The 13462-nt window shown below is 42.0% G+C and overlaps 2 protein-coding genes across 2 annotated transcripts in view; both read right to left on the bottom strand.

The window, feature by feature from the left end:
- The window catches only part of LOC114689346 (tyrosine-protein phosphatase non-receptor type substrate 1-like), a 16769-nt gene extending 10836 nt beyond the window's left edge, over nucleotides 1-5933 (bottom strand). The window contains exons 1-3 of the mRNA XM_037204450.1: nucleotides 5919-5933; nucleotides 3990-4098; nucleotides 1431-1742 (exon numbers count right to left, since the gene is read on the bottom strand). Of these exons, the coding sequence (XP_037060345.1) occupies nucleotides 1431-1742; nucleotides 3990-4098; nucleotides 5919-5933 (436 nt within the window). The remainder of the gene's footprint in view (nucleotides 1-1430; nucleotides 1743-3989; nucleotides 4099-5918) is intronic.
- A 1055-nt stretch (nucleotides 5934-6988) lies between these two features.
- Nucleotides 6989-12852, bottom strand: LOC119087790 (tyrosine-protein phosphatase non-receptor type substrate 1-like). The gene is given in 4 exon segments (XM_037204398.1): nucleotides 6989-7344; nucleotides 8753-8932; nucleotides 8935-9063; nucleotides 12705-12852. Coding segments are annotated over 4 exon segments (729 nt in total). The 5' UTR covers nucleotides 12775-12852; the 3' UTR covers nucleotides 6989-6994.
- Between the last annotated feature and the right edge of the window lie 610 nt (nucleotides 12853-13462).

Here is a 13462-nt window from a genome sequence, read left to right as displayed (position 1 = left end):
GAGGAACAGTAAGTGAACAGAGTGAAATCTTGGTACTGTCTTATTTCCCTGTCCCAAGGTCTCTCAATCATTTTGATAAAATTTGATTGAGTGGTTTATTGACAGGGTCCCAAAAATTCCAAGAAGACCTTGAACTCACAATGTAGCCAGGGATGACCTTGAGTTCCTGATCCTTCTGCCTCCACTAAGCCATCCCTTCAGCCCCTCATTTCTTTTCTTATAATCCAGCCAGTCAAATTTGAGCTGCCTATATATTCATGGGTTTGGGACAGTGGAGCATGCTTGACCTACCAGGACACACACATAAAGAAACCTCACTATCATTCCCTCAGAAACTACAAGCTGTCAGGAGGTCCAGACCTAGAGGGCAGGGGTCCATGAGGACCTCCATTTCATGCTAAAATGTCAAGTGGCCTGATCTTGTGCAATTTTTGTACAGGTGCTGTGAGTTTCCAAGTGAAGACAGTTCCCAAGTGAAGAGAGTTCACAAATTCACTCTCTTTTTAAATAAACAATTTTGTATATATTTCATGTAAGACAAATAGGGACAAGAATAAATATTCATGAAATGTAGCTGGAAACACATGGGTATCTAATCTGGTCAGAGTTAAATATTTCATATCATGATATCATGCCATATAATTATAGGATTTATTAAAATGAATTGCATTACAAGAACAGGGACTCGATAATCACAACACCTACAACAGTGCCTGGCACACAGTAGCTGTTCATTGTTTATTGAGTGAATAATATTTTACACAGTGCCGGAGATTTCCCAGAACTCAGGATTTTATACACAGAAGACAAGCACTCCACCTCTGAAATCATCCTCAGTTCTGTTTTTCACTTATTTTGTTTCATTTCACTAATTGTCCAGGCTGGCCTTGAACTCAGTCTTAACCCTTACAGGACTGGAACTTTTTATATCCCTGCCTGTTCCCAAAGGAGCTGAGATTACATATCTTATGCCACAAGCTTCAGATAATAATAAATACTTAGAAACTTTTAAACATTAGCAATGATATAAATAGGACAAATATGTTTAGAGAGGTATGCTAAGTCCATACAATAGCAAGTCAAACATTCGTAAACAACTTACAGTGTTTTAGGCATGCTTCTTGGTGTTCTAGAAGAACAATGGGATTAATGGTGAGAGGAAACTTAAAAAATAGGTGCTGGTTTTATTCCATTTTTAGGGAAACTGGAGCACAGAATATTTAAGACACATGGCCAATATTTGTAGCCTATGAAATGATACAACTAAGATCAAAGTCCAGCTGATCAGCCCGTTGAAACTGTACTTTTAATCCATATTCTTGTGTTCAAGGCTGGTAGTGATCAATTTCTATTCCCCATTTGTAAAATGAGGTGTTTGGCAAAAACTCATCATCCCAGTGTGGCCCCACCAAATATCAGTGATCACTTACCTAGGAGCACTTGAGAAAGATTGATGGTCATTTTTAGGGGCTCATCGAGGTCCCCATGGGTGACTTCACAAGTGATCTGAGAAAAGATATCTTGTTTGGCCAATGCCACCCATGCCTTGCTTGTGACATAGTAAACGTCTCTGCTGATAGGCAGCCACTGTGGGGCTGAAGCTGGATGTCTATTATTGTTCTTAAACCAGTTAACACTGAGGTTCCTGGAGCTGAAAGGGCCAGCGGTGCAGGTAAAAGTCACGGAATTTGAAGTGACTGTCCTCTGATCTGGGTTCTTCAAAGAGATGAAAGGCTTCCCAGCTAAAAAAACAAAAACAAACAAACAAATAAAAACCAGTTGTGAGTACCTTGTCAGTGTGGGAGGAACCAGTATAGAACACTATGTGAACCCTACCAAGGCCTGTCCCATGAGTAATGAAAATTGTCCTTTCTCCTGAGGTCACTCTTTCAGAGCTATAGAGCAATGGCTCACTCAAGTCAAAATGCAGTCCCCTGTCCCAAGCTCGAGGGAGAATATACTACCCATGATACCTGACTTTGAGGAGAATGCAAATGGCAATAATGAACAAATAGCAAATAAAATATGACTACTATGGAGGAATGAATGTCCTCAGGAAACTCAACATGTGAAGAGATAGAAAAATGAGAAATCATTCTAAAAGCATGGTCACAAAACACATTTTGAGATTAAAACAAAAAAATCTGTGTATAGTCATGGTGCATGAAGTTAATTCCTGCACCCAGAAAGCAGGCAGATCTCTGTGAGTTCATGGCCAACCTAGTCTATAGAGAGAGTTCAGACAGCAAGACTGTTACACAGAGAAACCTTGTCTCAAACAAACCAACAAAAAAAACAAAAATAGGACAATTGAGGAATGAATAAAATCCATCTATGGAAGAGGACACAGTAATGATCATATGGGCCTGAGGAGAGAGTGTGCACATGCTTGGGCACAAGCAAAGAAATCAACCATATGACCCAGCTGTACAGCTCTTTGGCTGCCTCAGGCAGTAAGACTTTAGGAGGCTTAAGAAACAGGTCTACTACAAGACTCCAACATTGCTTTCTACATGTGCAGACCTAATTCATTAGCTTTCACAGTCTTTTCATGGTGGGTTTCAACAGTGAATAGATAATGCAAATTTGAGGTACAGACAACTACACACACACACACACACACACACACACACACACACACACACTACATGAGCACACTATTCAGCTTTGAAGAAAAATGTATTCACGAAATTAAAAGAATAATGAATGGACTTCTCATGTATAATCTTAAGTGAGATCACAAATCTCAGATAAAAAAACCCGTATATCCCCTCTCATATTCGGAATCTAAAAACAATATATACATATATGTAAACAAAGTAGAAAAGAAAACAAGAATGACAAAATATAAGGAAGAGGAAGGACTGAATGCAGGTGATGGATATGAGGTATGAAATAGGATATGAAGTTAAATGTTTTGTTACACCTCTGTCATGGATTTTTATATTTTGATGGTAGATAAGTGTATAAAATATATTCATTAATGAAAGTTTAAAGTCCACTGAAGTTGTACAACTTCCATTCCAAATGGGTAGTCTAACTATAGAAAAGTTCATTGAGCTGTCCTGATGTTGGGTCTGGTTAACTTTAGTGTGTAGCTGTCTTGTAAGATTTTTATAATTTAGTTCACTTAAAATTTTAGATATGAAAGAAGAAATAAATAAAATAGTACAAAGAATCAGGACATCTGAGAGGTAGTGCTCTGAGAAGATAAAGATTGACAGACTCCTAGCCCAATGGACTGAAAGGAGATAACTCAACAGAACCAGATATGAATGGGAAAACATTATAATAGACACCAATGAGATTTAGAAGGTCATAAAGGAATACCTTCAAAATCTATACACCATTATGTAAGAAAATAAATAAACAAATTTCTAGATTCTCCCAAACCATCAACCATAAACCAAGAAAAGATAAACAACTAAACTAGACTCATAACAAATAAGGAGATGGAAACAGCAATAACAATACATATACAAATAAAAAACTGACCAAAACAAAACAATCCAGGTCAAGACAGAATCACAGCAGAATTGCACCAGACTGTCAAAGATCTACCACAACACTTCCTCAATTATTGTTAAAATAGAAACAGAAGTAACACTTCTAATATCTTTCTACAAAGCCACTGTTACTCTATATACAAACCAGGCAAAGATATAACAATAAAGAAAACTACAGGCCAATTTCCACAGTGAACATAGGTGCAAAAATCCTCAACAAAATAATTGCAAACTGAATATGGGTATGCATTTAAAAAAAACCATCCACTACTATTAAGTTGACTTTCTCCTGGAGATGCAAGGATTGATAAGTAACTCAGTTCATTTAATAAATCATATGGACATCAACACAAAAATCATATGCTCAATTCTATAGATGTCTAAAAGTTCTTTGACAAAAATTCACTATGTGTTCATAATATAAGTTGTAGAAGGACATCAGCAGACTCACATCAACAAAAATAAAGGCCCCATGTGACAAACCCACAGCCAACATCATCTTAAATGGAGAAGAACGTGAAGCCATCCTGTTACAATCAGGAGTGACAAGGCTGGTCACTCTCCCCACTCTTGCAATAGTGTGCTTGGGGCACTAGCGAGAGTAATGAAGAGGGGGCACAAATAAGTGGGGCTCGAGTCAGGAAAGCAGTTGAACTATCCCTATTTGCAGAAGATATGTAATGATGAAGTCTTCTATGACTGATACGAAGGTATGTTGAATTTTATCAAAGGCCTTTTATGCACATATTGGAATGAGCATACAAGTTTTCTCTTGAAGTCCATTTATATCATTTATTACATTTGTACATAACAGATCCAAGTTCCATCAGGAACCTTCTAGAAATTGTCAGCAATTTCAACAAAGTGACATAATACAAAATCAACTTACAAAAATCTATATATGCCTTTCTATATACCCATAACAACAAAGAAAGCTGCCTCTACTGTCTCTGATTTTCATATTGTCTTGCTTTCAGCCCAGCTCTGGGACAGGCACCATGTAAACTTGGAGTAATCACTGCAGAAGCTCAACTGTGTCCCAGTGTTCAGATGCCACCCAGGAGCCAAGGAAGGGAAGCCTTGCATCTCTCATTGATCCATGAAACAAATTAAAAAGGGAACTGTTTGCCGGGGGAGACACAGAGAGGCATTGGCCACACTGATCCTGCAGTAGGACACTGGTCCATTCAACTGCAAAGTTCACACATAAGCTCCAAGAGCTGGGGAGGGGACATGCAGAGAGGGACATACTTGATAAAGTCACAGGCCTGGACTCTCAGACATCACTGAAGTTTAAGTACTTGATTGAGGGAGCTGAATGGCATAGACAGATGAGACATTTCCAGAAAAGTAAACACCTTCCAACAGGATTTGAGAAGTGTTCTGTGACAAACCTAAGGTCTGTGTTCTCAGGTGACAAAGAAGAGAAACACAGAAATGCCACAGTTCGTTTGTGATGTGACAGCTGCCTTGTAAGCCTAGTGCTCTGTCTGTCACTCATGTCTTCCTCTGTCTGCTGCCTTCCAGCTCCCAAGTGTGAGACAGGAGGCAGTGGGAACACTGCTGTGCAGGAAGTGCTCTGTGGGTGATGTTCGGTTAGTGCTCTGTAGGTGACACTCTGTAGTGAGTGCTCTGAGGGCACCAACCACACAGAACAGGTGTGGAGTAGATGTGCACAGGAGTCAGGGCTCTGAGGAAAGGGATCTGGGAAAGCTGTGAAGGTGCAGCTCCAAAGATGTGCTAGAACCAAGTAGAAGGAGCCTCAGTGTAAGAGAGGAAACGACCCCAGTAGACCTGTGCTGTCTGGAACTGTCAATGTGATGCCGCCATGGGTTCATCCTTCAGTGGGGGTCAGATATACTAAATGCAGGTGCAGGAGGAAAATAAGACAGAAAAGAAAAACCTAGTATGAATTATTAGCAGGTCATAGTTATGTAAGTATACACACATACATATATGACAATAATAAAGAGATTGTGAAGTTGAGAGGGAATGGGGGACATGGAGGAATTGGGGGGAAAGTGTGGAGTGGAATTGATGTAAACACTAGTCGTGTATACAATTCTCACAACAGTATTATAATAGAAAACTTTAATAAAAATGATGCAACTTGCTTCCCATGAAAAAGCATTACTTTGGAGTTTGTACAAATCTTTACATCCCATTGGGTGAATATTATTCTCATTTCTAGTGGGCAATGAAAATAGGATCCCAAAATTAGAAGGCTTGTGGGATCATTACCTTTGAGAATTCTTAGAGCAACCAGAAAAGGGCTGGTTCTGCACAGGGCTGGACAGAAATCAAGGTGAAGCCTGCTGTGAGAACGGCTGTTGGGTTGCCTGGCACCTCCACTCTTTCTCAGGTAGCCACCTGCCCTGCTGTACACTGCAGGGATCCCACCCGCTGCCTCACCCCTGGCTTGCCCATGCCCGACTATTATTCTGTCTCTCTGTGACTGTGCACCTGCACCAACACCTCTGCTCAGAACAGTGGTTCCTTCTCCCAAGAGTGTGAAGCACATCTGGATCAAAGAAACAAGGAAGCTCTGGCTTGTAACGTCACAGTGCCCCCTTGTGGTATGTGCTTGTAACGTCACAGTGCCTTGTGGTTGTGCTTGTAACGTCACAGTGCCCCCTTGTGGAGAAATAGTATGATCTGAAGAGTGAATGGGAAATAGAAGAAATTACCACTCAGGAGAGTGTGTGCATAGAAAAAAGTAAAAGGAGCAGAGAGAAGGGAGTGACAGAGGGATTTTACCCACTTTGTGTGATCTTTTTCCTAGCTAAGGGAGTCAATAATTCTGGAGCTCTTCAAAGTTGCTTCCAGAAACATCCAGGTGAATTCACTGTGTGATTAATTATGTTCCTGGAAATTATTTGGACCCGGCTATCTTAACCTTGGCAATTTCTTGCAACCAAGGGTTAAGAAGAAAAACTTGCAATATGATGAGTGCAGCAAAGGAGACTCATTTCTTTGTGGAAGCATCTGGAAGAAGGGGGTGCAGTTGGGCATGGCTATGCAACAGCATTCTCAGTAGGGAGGGCTTCCTTTCTCCACTTTCACCCAGGGTTTCCTGACTGTCTAGTCAATCGATGACAATGTTTAAATAGAGGCAGAGCTTTTCTTCCTGACTGTCTGGTCCAAATAAACACACAGAAGCTTATATTAATCACTAAATGCTCACTCAGATGTTCATGTTATTATTAAGTAGTTTAACTTTTAAATTACCCATTTTATTCATCTATGTATTGCCACATGGTCCATAGTTTTACCATTCTCTGGCATTTTTCTCTTTGGGCAGCTGGCTCATGTCTCTCTGGACTCTGCACTGCTTAATCCCAGTACCCAGTTTGATTGTCCTACCTAATTTTATCCTGCCTTGTTATGGCCTAATAGTTTATTTTAACCAAATATATATACATATATATATATATATATATATATATATATTATATAATACAGAAGGATCAACCATAGCAGCAATGCCCTTAGGATACAAAGGAGACAGGGCACACACCTCTACGCTTATGGGAGGCCTGTGCTCCCAGGGTGATGCTGATGCTCTGTGGATGCTGATCATACTGGTACAACAGGCAGCTATAGATGCTTTCATGCAATACGGAATCTTCCTGCAATGTGTGCTTTAGAGAGTATGTCCCATCAGAGTTTCTGGTGGCCTGAGAGAGCTCAGGAGTCAGGATGTTGTGCCCATTCTTAGCCCAGGTGAGTTGCATGTTTTGGGGGTAGAAGTAGTTTACATGGCAAGTCAGGTTCACTCTTTGATGCACATGGTCACGGATCTCTGAGGGCTCAGTGGTGATCTTCAGTGTGGGGATAACTAGACAGGAACAATAAGTGAAGAGAGGTGAAATCTTGGTATTGTCTTATTTTTCTGCCCCAGGGTTAAAATTTTGTTTTAGATCAATTGGTTCTTGATGGGGTCCCAAGAATTCCAAGATGACCTTGAACTCACTATGTAGCCAGGGATGACCTTGAGTTCCTGAACCTTCTGCCTCCACTAAGCCATCTCTTTAGCCCCTCTTTCTTTTCTTATAATCCAGCCAGTCAAATTTGAGCTGCCTATATATTCATGGGTTTGGGACAGTGGAGCATGCTTGACCTACCAGGGCCACGCCCATAAAGAAACCTCACTGTTATTCCTTCAGAGACTACAAGCTGTCAGGAGGTCACAGCTAGAAGGCAGGGATCCATGAAGACCTCCGTTTCATGCTGGAATGTCAAATGGCTTGATCTTGTGCAATTCTTGTACAGGTGCTGTGAGTTCCCAAGGGAAGAGTGTTCACAAGTTCACTCTCTTTTTAAATAAACAACTTTGTATATGTTTCATGTATGACAAATAGGGAGAAGTATAAATATTCATGAACATAGCTGGAAACACATGGGTATCTAATCTGGTCAGAGTTAAATATTCCATATTTTGACATTGTGACATATAATTATAAGAATTATTAAAATGAATTGCCCCAATAGAACAGGCAATCTATAAGCACAACACCTACAACAGTGCCTGGCACACAGTAGCTCTTCATTGTTTATTGAGTGAATAATATTTTACACAGTGCCAGAGATTTTCCAGAACTCAGGATCCTATGCATAGAAGACAAGTACTCCAAGACAGAAGTACACCCTCAGGCCTGTTTTTCACCTATTTTATTTTATTTCATTAAGTTGTCCAGGATAGCCTTGAACTCAATCTTAACCCTGACAGGACTGGAACTTGTTATATCTGCCTATTCCCCAAGGAGCTTAGGTTACATGCTGTATAACACAATCTCCAGCTAATAATAAATATTTAGAAATTTTAAACATTAGCTATGCTATAAATGTGACAAATATGTTTAGAGAGGCATGCTAGGTCCATACAATAGCAAGTCAAACATTCATAAACAAATTACAGTGTGTTAGGCATGGGTCTTGGTTTTCTAGAAAAACAACTGGTTTAAGTTTCAGAGGAGACTTACAAAGTAGGGTTAGTTTTATTTCTAATTTTTTAGGAAACTGGGCACAGAATAATTAAGACACATGGCAATATTCTGCAGCCTATAAAATGATACAGTTAAGATCAAAGCCAGCTAGTCCAGCCAGGGAACCTGTACTTTTAATCCATATTCATGTGTTCAAAGCTGGCAGTGATCAATTTCTATTCCCCATTTGTAAAATGGGGCTTTTGGCCAAACCTCCATGATATCAGTGTGGCCCCACCACGTATATCAGTGATCACTCACCTAGGAGCACTTGAGAAAGATCGATGGTCATTTTTAGGGGCTCATTGAGGTCCACATGGGTGACTTCACAGGTGATCTGAGAAAAGATATCTTGTTTCGCCAATGTCACTGATGACTTGCTTGTGACATAGTAAATGTCTCTGCTGATAGGCACCACTTGTGGGACCGAAGCTGGATGTTATTATTGTTCTTAAACCAGTTAACACTGAGGTTCTTGGAGCTGAAAAGGCCAGCGGTGCAGGTAAAAGTCACTGAATTTGAAGTGGCTGTCCTCTGCTCTGGGCCCTTCAGAGAGATGAAAGGCTTCCCACCTATAAAATCAAAAACAAACGAACAAATAAAAACCAGTTGTGAGTACCTTGTCAGTGTTGGAGGAACCAGTATACAACACTATGTGAACCCTACCAAGGCCTGTCCCATGAGTAATGAAAATTGTCTTTTCTCCTGAGGTCACTCTTTCACACATTTAGAGCAATGGCTCACTCAAGTCAAAATGCATCCCTGTCCCCATGCTCAAGGGAGGATATACTACCCATGATAACTGACTTTGAGGAGAATGCAAATGCACCATAATGAACAAATAGTAAATAAAATATGACTACTATGGGGGAATGAACTATCTCAGAAAACTCAACATGTGCAGAGATAGAAAAATGAGTAGTCACTCTAAAAGGGTGGTCAAAAAGGACATTTTGAGCTAAAACACACAAACCAAAAAATGTGGGTATCAATGGTCCTTGATGTTAATCCCAGCACCCAGGAGGCAGAGGCAGTCAGATCTCTGTGAGTTCAAGTCTAGCCTGATGTACACAGTGAGAAAGCCAGGACTGTTATACAGAGAAACCCTGTCTTGAAAAAACCAACAAGACAAAACAACCACCAAAACCATATGAGGAATGAATAAAAATCATCCATGGAAGAGGACACAGTAATGTCACATGAGCCTGAGGAGAGAGTGTGCACATGCTTGGGCACATGCCAAAGAAACTGACCATATAACTCAGCTGTACAGCTCTTTGGCTGCCTCAGGCAGTAAGACTTTAGGAGGCTTAAGAAAACAGGTCTACTACAAGACTGCAACATTGCTATCCACATGTGCAGATCTAATTCTGTAGCTTGCGCGGTCTTTTACTCCTGGGTTTCTCTGATTCACATCTACCCCTGCACTGTGCCCATTCTCACAGGCTTAGTTCTGGACATGCAGCCTGTGCCTCACCTTTGCAGACTCAATTCCTCACACCCGCCACACACCGAACACTAGCTGCAGGAACACACCCCACATGCCCTTTCTGTCTAGGGCATCCTCTGACCCCCACCTGTCCTGTAGTATGTCTACACTCACGGGCATGTGTCTGGACACTTACCTCACATACAGCCATTGCATACTGAGTTCCCTGACCCACACCAACCCTGCATCCTCTCCACATTCCCAAACCTAATTCTACATGAGCTGATCATACACCAGAAATTCCCAGCCTGCCTCCATTTATTCAGTCCCTGCACTGACCCAATCTAATGCAACCTAGAATCCCACAACAGACACACACAACCTAAGAAACAAGTCCGCATGCCAAGGATACATCACAAAAACACTTAAAAATATGAAAGGACAAGAAAGTATGCCCCTCTCCAAACCCACCAGCCCCACATAAATGCTCTCCAGGGTGAATCACATAGTTGAATCCCAGAACACAGAACTTAAAAGAACAATCACAAACTTTATCAAATAAACTTTATCATGAAACTTAAGGAAGACACAAAACCACAGCTCAATGAACTTGAAGAGGAAAACAATAAATGCATAAGAAAATATCTGTAGCTGAATGAAATGAGGAAAAAACCCAGAATTCAGTAAAGTGAGGAATATTGAAGAAAACTTAGGTTGTAAGAAAGATAGAACTGAATAATCAATAACACAACTGGAAAACTCGGGGAAATCCTTACAAATAGGATGGATCAAGTAGAAGATAAAATATCATGTCTTGGAGGTAAAGTAGAAAAATTAGAACACTCAAGAAAATAATAATTATAAAAATTTATAATGCATAAAGGAACATTCAAAAACTAAGGAACAACATAAAAAAGACCAACTGTTCTAATTATGGAAATAGATGAATAAGAATCCCAAGTCACTGGCAAAGACCACATTGTCAACAATATGATTGGAGAAAACTGCCCCAAACTAAGGAAAGGTTTAACCACACAGCTAAAAGAAACACACAGTCCAGCAAATAGACAGGACCAGAAAAAAATAAACCTCACCATATGTGTTATAGTTAAAACATTAAATATACTGAACAAAGAGAGGGCACAAAAAGCATGAAGAGAAGCATTCCTGACTCACGAATGAAGGAAACTCCATCATATTAACTGCTGATTTCTAAGTGGAAAATTCAAAAGCCTGGAGCAATGCTCTTCAGCTTCTAAAGGACCACAAATGCCAATCTAGATTGGCATCTGTACCCAGTAAAATCTACCTGCAGTGGAAAGAAAACCTCTCCATCTTGAAACAAGCTAAAATAATTCATGTCCATGAAAATGGCCCCGGAGAACACTGGGAGCAAGACTTCAACAGAAGAGAGAAATAAGCACCACCATGCGACTCTAGAGAGAGGACAAGTGACCCCACAATTGCCCCCTACCACGACCAGAATGGCTAAGATCAGGAAAAGAACTGACAACAAAGGCAGGTGAGGATGTGGGGAAAGGAAACCCTCAGTCACTGGTGATGGAATTGCAAACCTTGCTGTCCCTCAGAATCAGTGGAGAAAAGAACCTTGTGGGGGAATTCTCAAGAAGCTAAAAATAAATCTGCTCTATGACCAGCTCTACCGCTCTTTGGCATGTGCCCAAAGGATCCAACACCCTACCCCACAGATGCGTGCTCAACCAGGTTCAGTTTTGCTCTAGTCCCATAGTGAGGAGCTGAGAGCAACCTAAAGATGGGAGCACATTCCCTCCAAGGATGTTTCATTCAGCCTCAGGCAGCCAGGCCTGTGACAAAGCACTCACCCCTGACATAGGGTCTCTCCCCTGGAGTAAGAAAGGTTGCCCTTCTCCTGGGGACAGTGGTTTACTTGTCATGCTGTGTGCACCCCTACTGTGCTCAGACTGTGAGTTATATTCTAGGGTCCCAGCGACAAGAACCCTCCTTTCAGAGTCAAGTGGCAAGAGGAAGACAAGCAGTCCTGCAGTGACACAGGAAGACATGGTAGAGAGCTGTCCTGGGCTCTGATGCCTTCCCCATGGCGCCTGAGGGGTTAGAAATCACGGCCAGGTACAGGGGGTCATTTCACCCACAACCCAACTCTGGAGGAGAGGATTGTTGCCTCTGCTTCCTGGGGGAGCAGAGACTCAGAGAGCTTTAGGAACTTGCTCCAAGTCACATAATCTGTCAGTGACTGAGGAAGGTTTAGCAGGTCCACCTGACATTGGATCCAGGACTCATTACTCGGGTTTATTCCTTTCTTTTTCCTTTCCTCCTCCTCCTCCCTCCCTCCTCCTTCCCTCCTCCCTCCTTCCCTCCTTCCCTCTCTATCTCCGTCCCTCTCTATCTCCCTCCCTCTCTCTCTTCCTCTGTCTCTCTTTCCTCTTTTGCTCCCCACCTCACTGTCTCTGTCTCTCCCTCTTTCTCTCTTCCTTCCTTCTGTCTTCCCCCTCCTCTCTCTCTATTCATATATATCTAGACCTGTTAGCCATGAAGTTCAGAGTTGACATCACAGAACCAAGGCTCCTTCCTTGCCACCAGGCCCCATCCCCCACCTCCATGTCACATGTTCTTCCTCTGATCCCTAAATCCCACTACCTCCCTGTCCCTAGAAAGGTCTACAGTATGGAAAGGGTACAAGCAGCTCAGGAAAGTTGCCTGGGACTCAGCTCCTGTGGAGAACAGGATTTTGCCACCTTGAGTGCTGCCCTGTGTGGTCTGAGGGTCTCCATGGCCAAGACTCACCTGTAAATGCCAGCAGAAGTGTTGGCAGAAGAGGCCCCAGGACCAGAGCCTTCCAAAGTGTAGAAGCCATGGTAAGAATGTGCTGGGTGACAAGCCCGGATGAAGCTCTTCATGAGCCCAGGAGCCTCTGGCTGCTCTCTTCCCCACCTAGGCTGTCCTATATATCTTTGTTGCCCACGTTTAGCAGAACCTGAACAGAAACTTGAGCCACAGTGAGGGAAGTGGTCATTGTGGCTCAGGTCTCTGTCCATCCCCGCAAGACCACAGCCACAGAAAGTTTACCATGTTGCCCGGGTGCTGATTTTCTGGAATCCCAAAAGCCAGGCTAGGGAGGAACTGAACTCACCCCCAGCTTCTAGCCACAGGACTGGTCTCTAATGCACTGAGCCTTAGACTCCCCCTTCCTGGAGGGACCAACATGTTCAACAGACATTACTGCCACTCAGAGTCTACTCTACTACAGCCCTAGGACAACTTCTGGAAATGTAGAATGAATGCTGAGTCCCAGAAAGATAGGTACAGTGAACCTTGTGAGTACAACCAGACACGAGGAAGATAGAACACGTACTTTAAAACCCAACCCTTGGTCTCCACTCAACTGGGCTCCAAATGTTGCCTGTGCATTTCCTGTTGCTCAGAATCATATAATAGTCACCAAGCTACAGAAAAATGAACCCAAGACATAGCAGCCTGTTTCTCTGACTGACAGGGAAAAGCCCTCCCCTGGGTTTTTCACCATCCCTTCCTCTGCTGTGTTT

Source organism: Peromyscus leucopus, chromosome 4, assembly GCF_004664715.2.
Source record: "Peromyscus leucopus breed LL Stock chromosome 4, UCI_PerLeu_2.1, whole genome shotgun sequence".
NCBI classification, from domain to species: Eukaryota; Metazoa; Chordata; class Mammalia; order Rodentia; family Cricetidae; genus Peromyscus; species Peromyscus leucopus.
The sequence above is the reverse complement of the archived record's forward strand: the minus strand, read 5'-3'. Positions and strand labels throughout refer to the sequence as shown.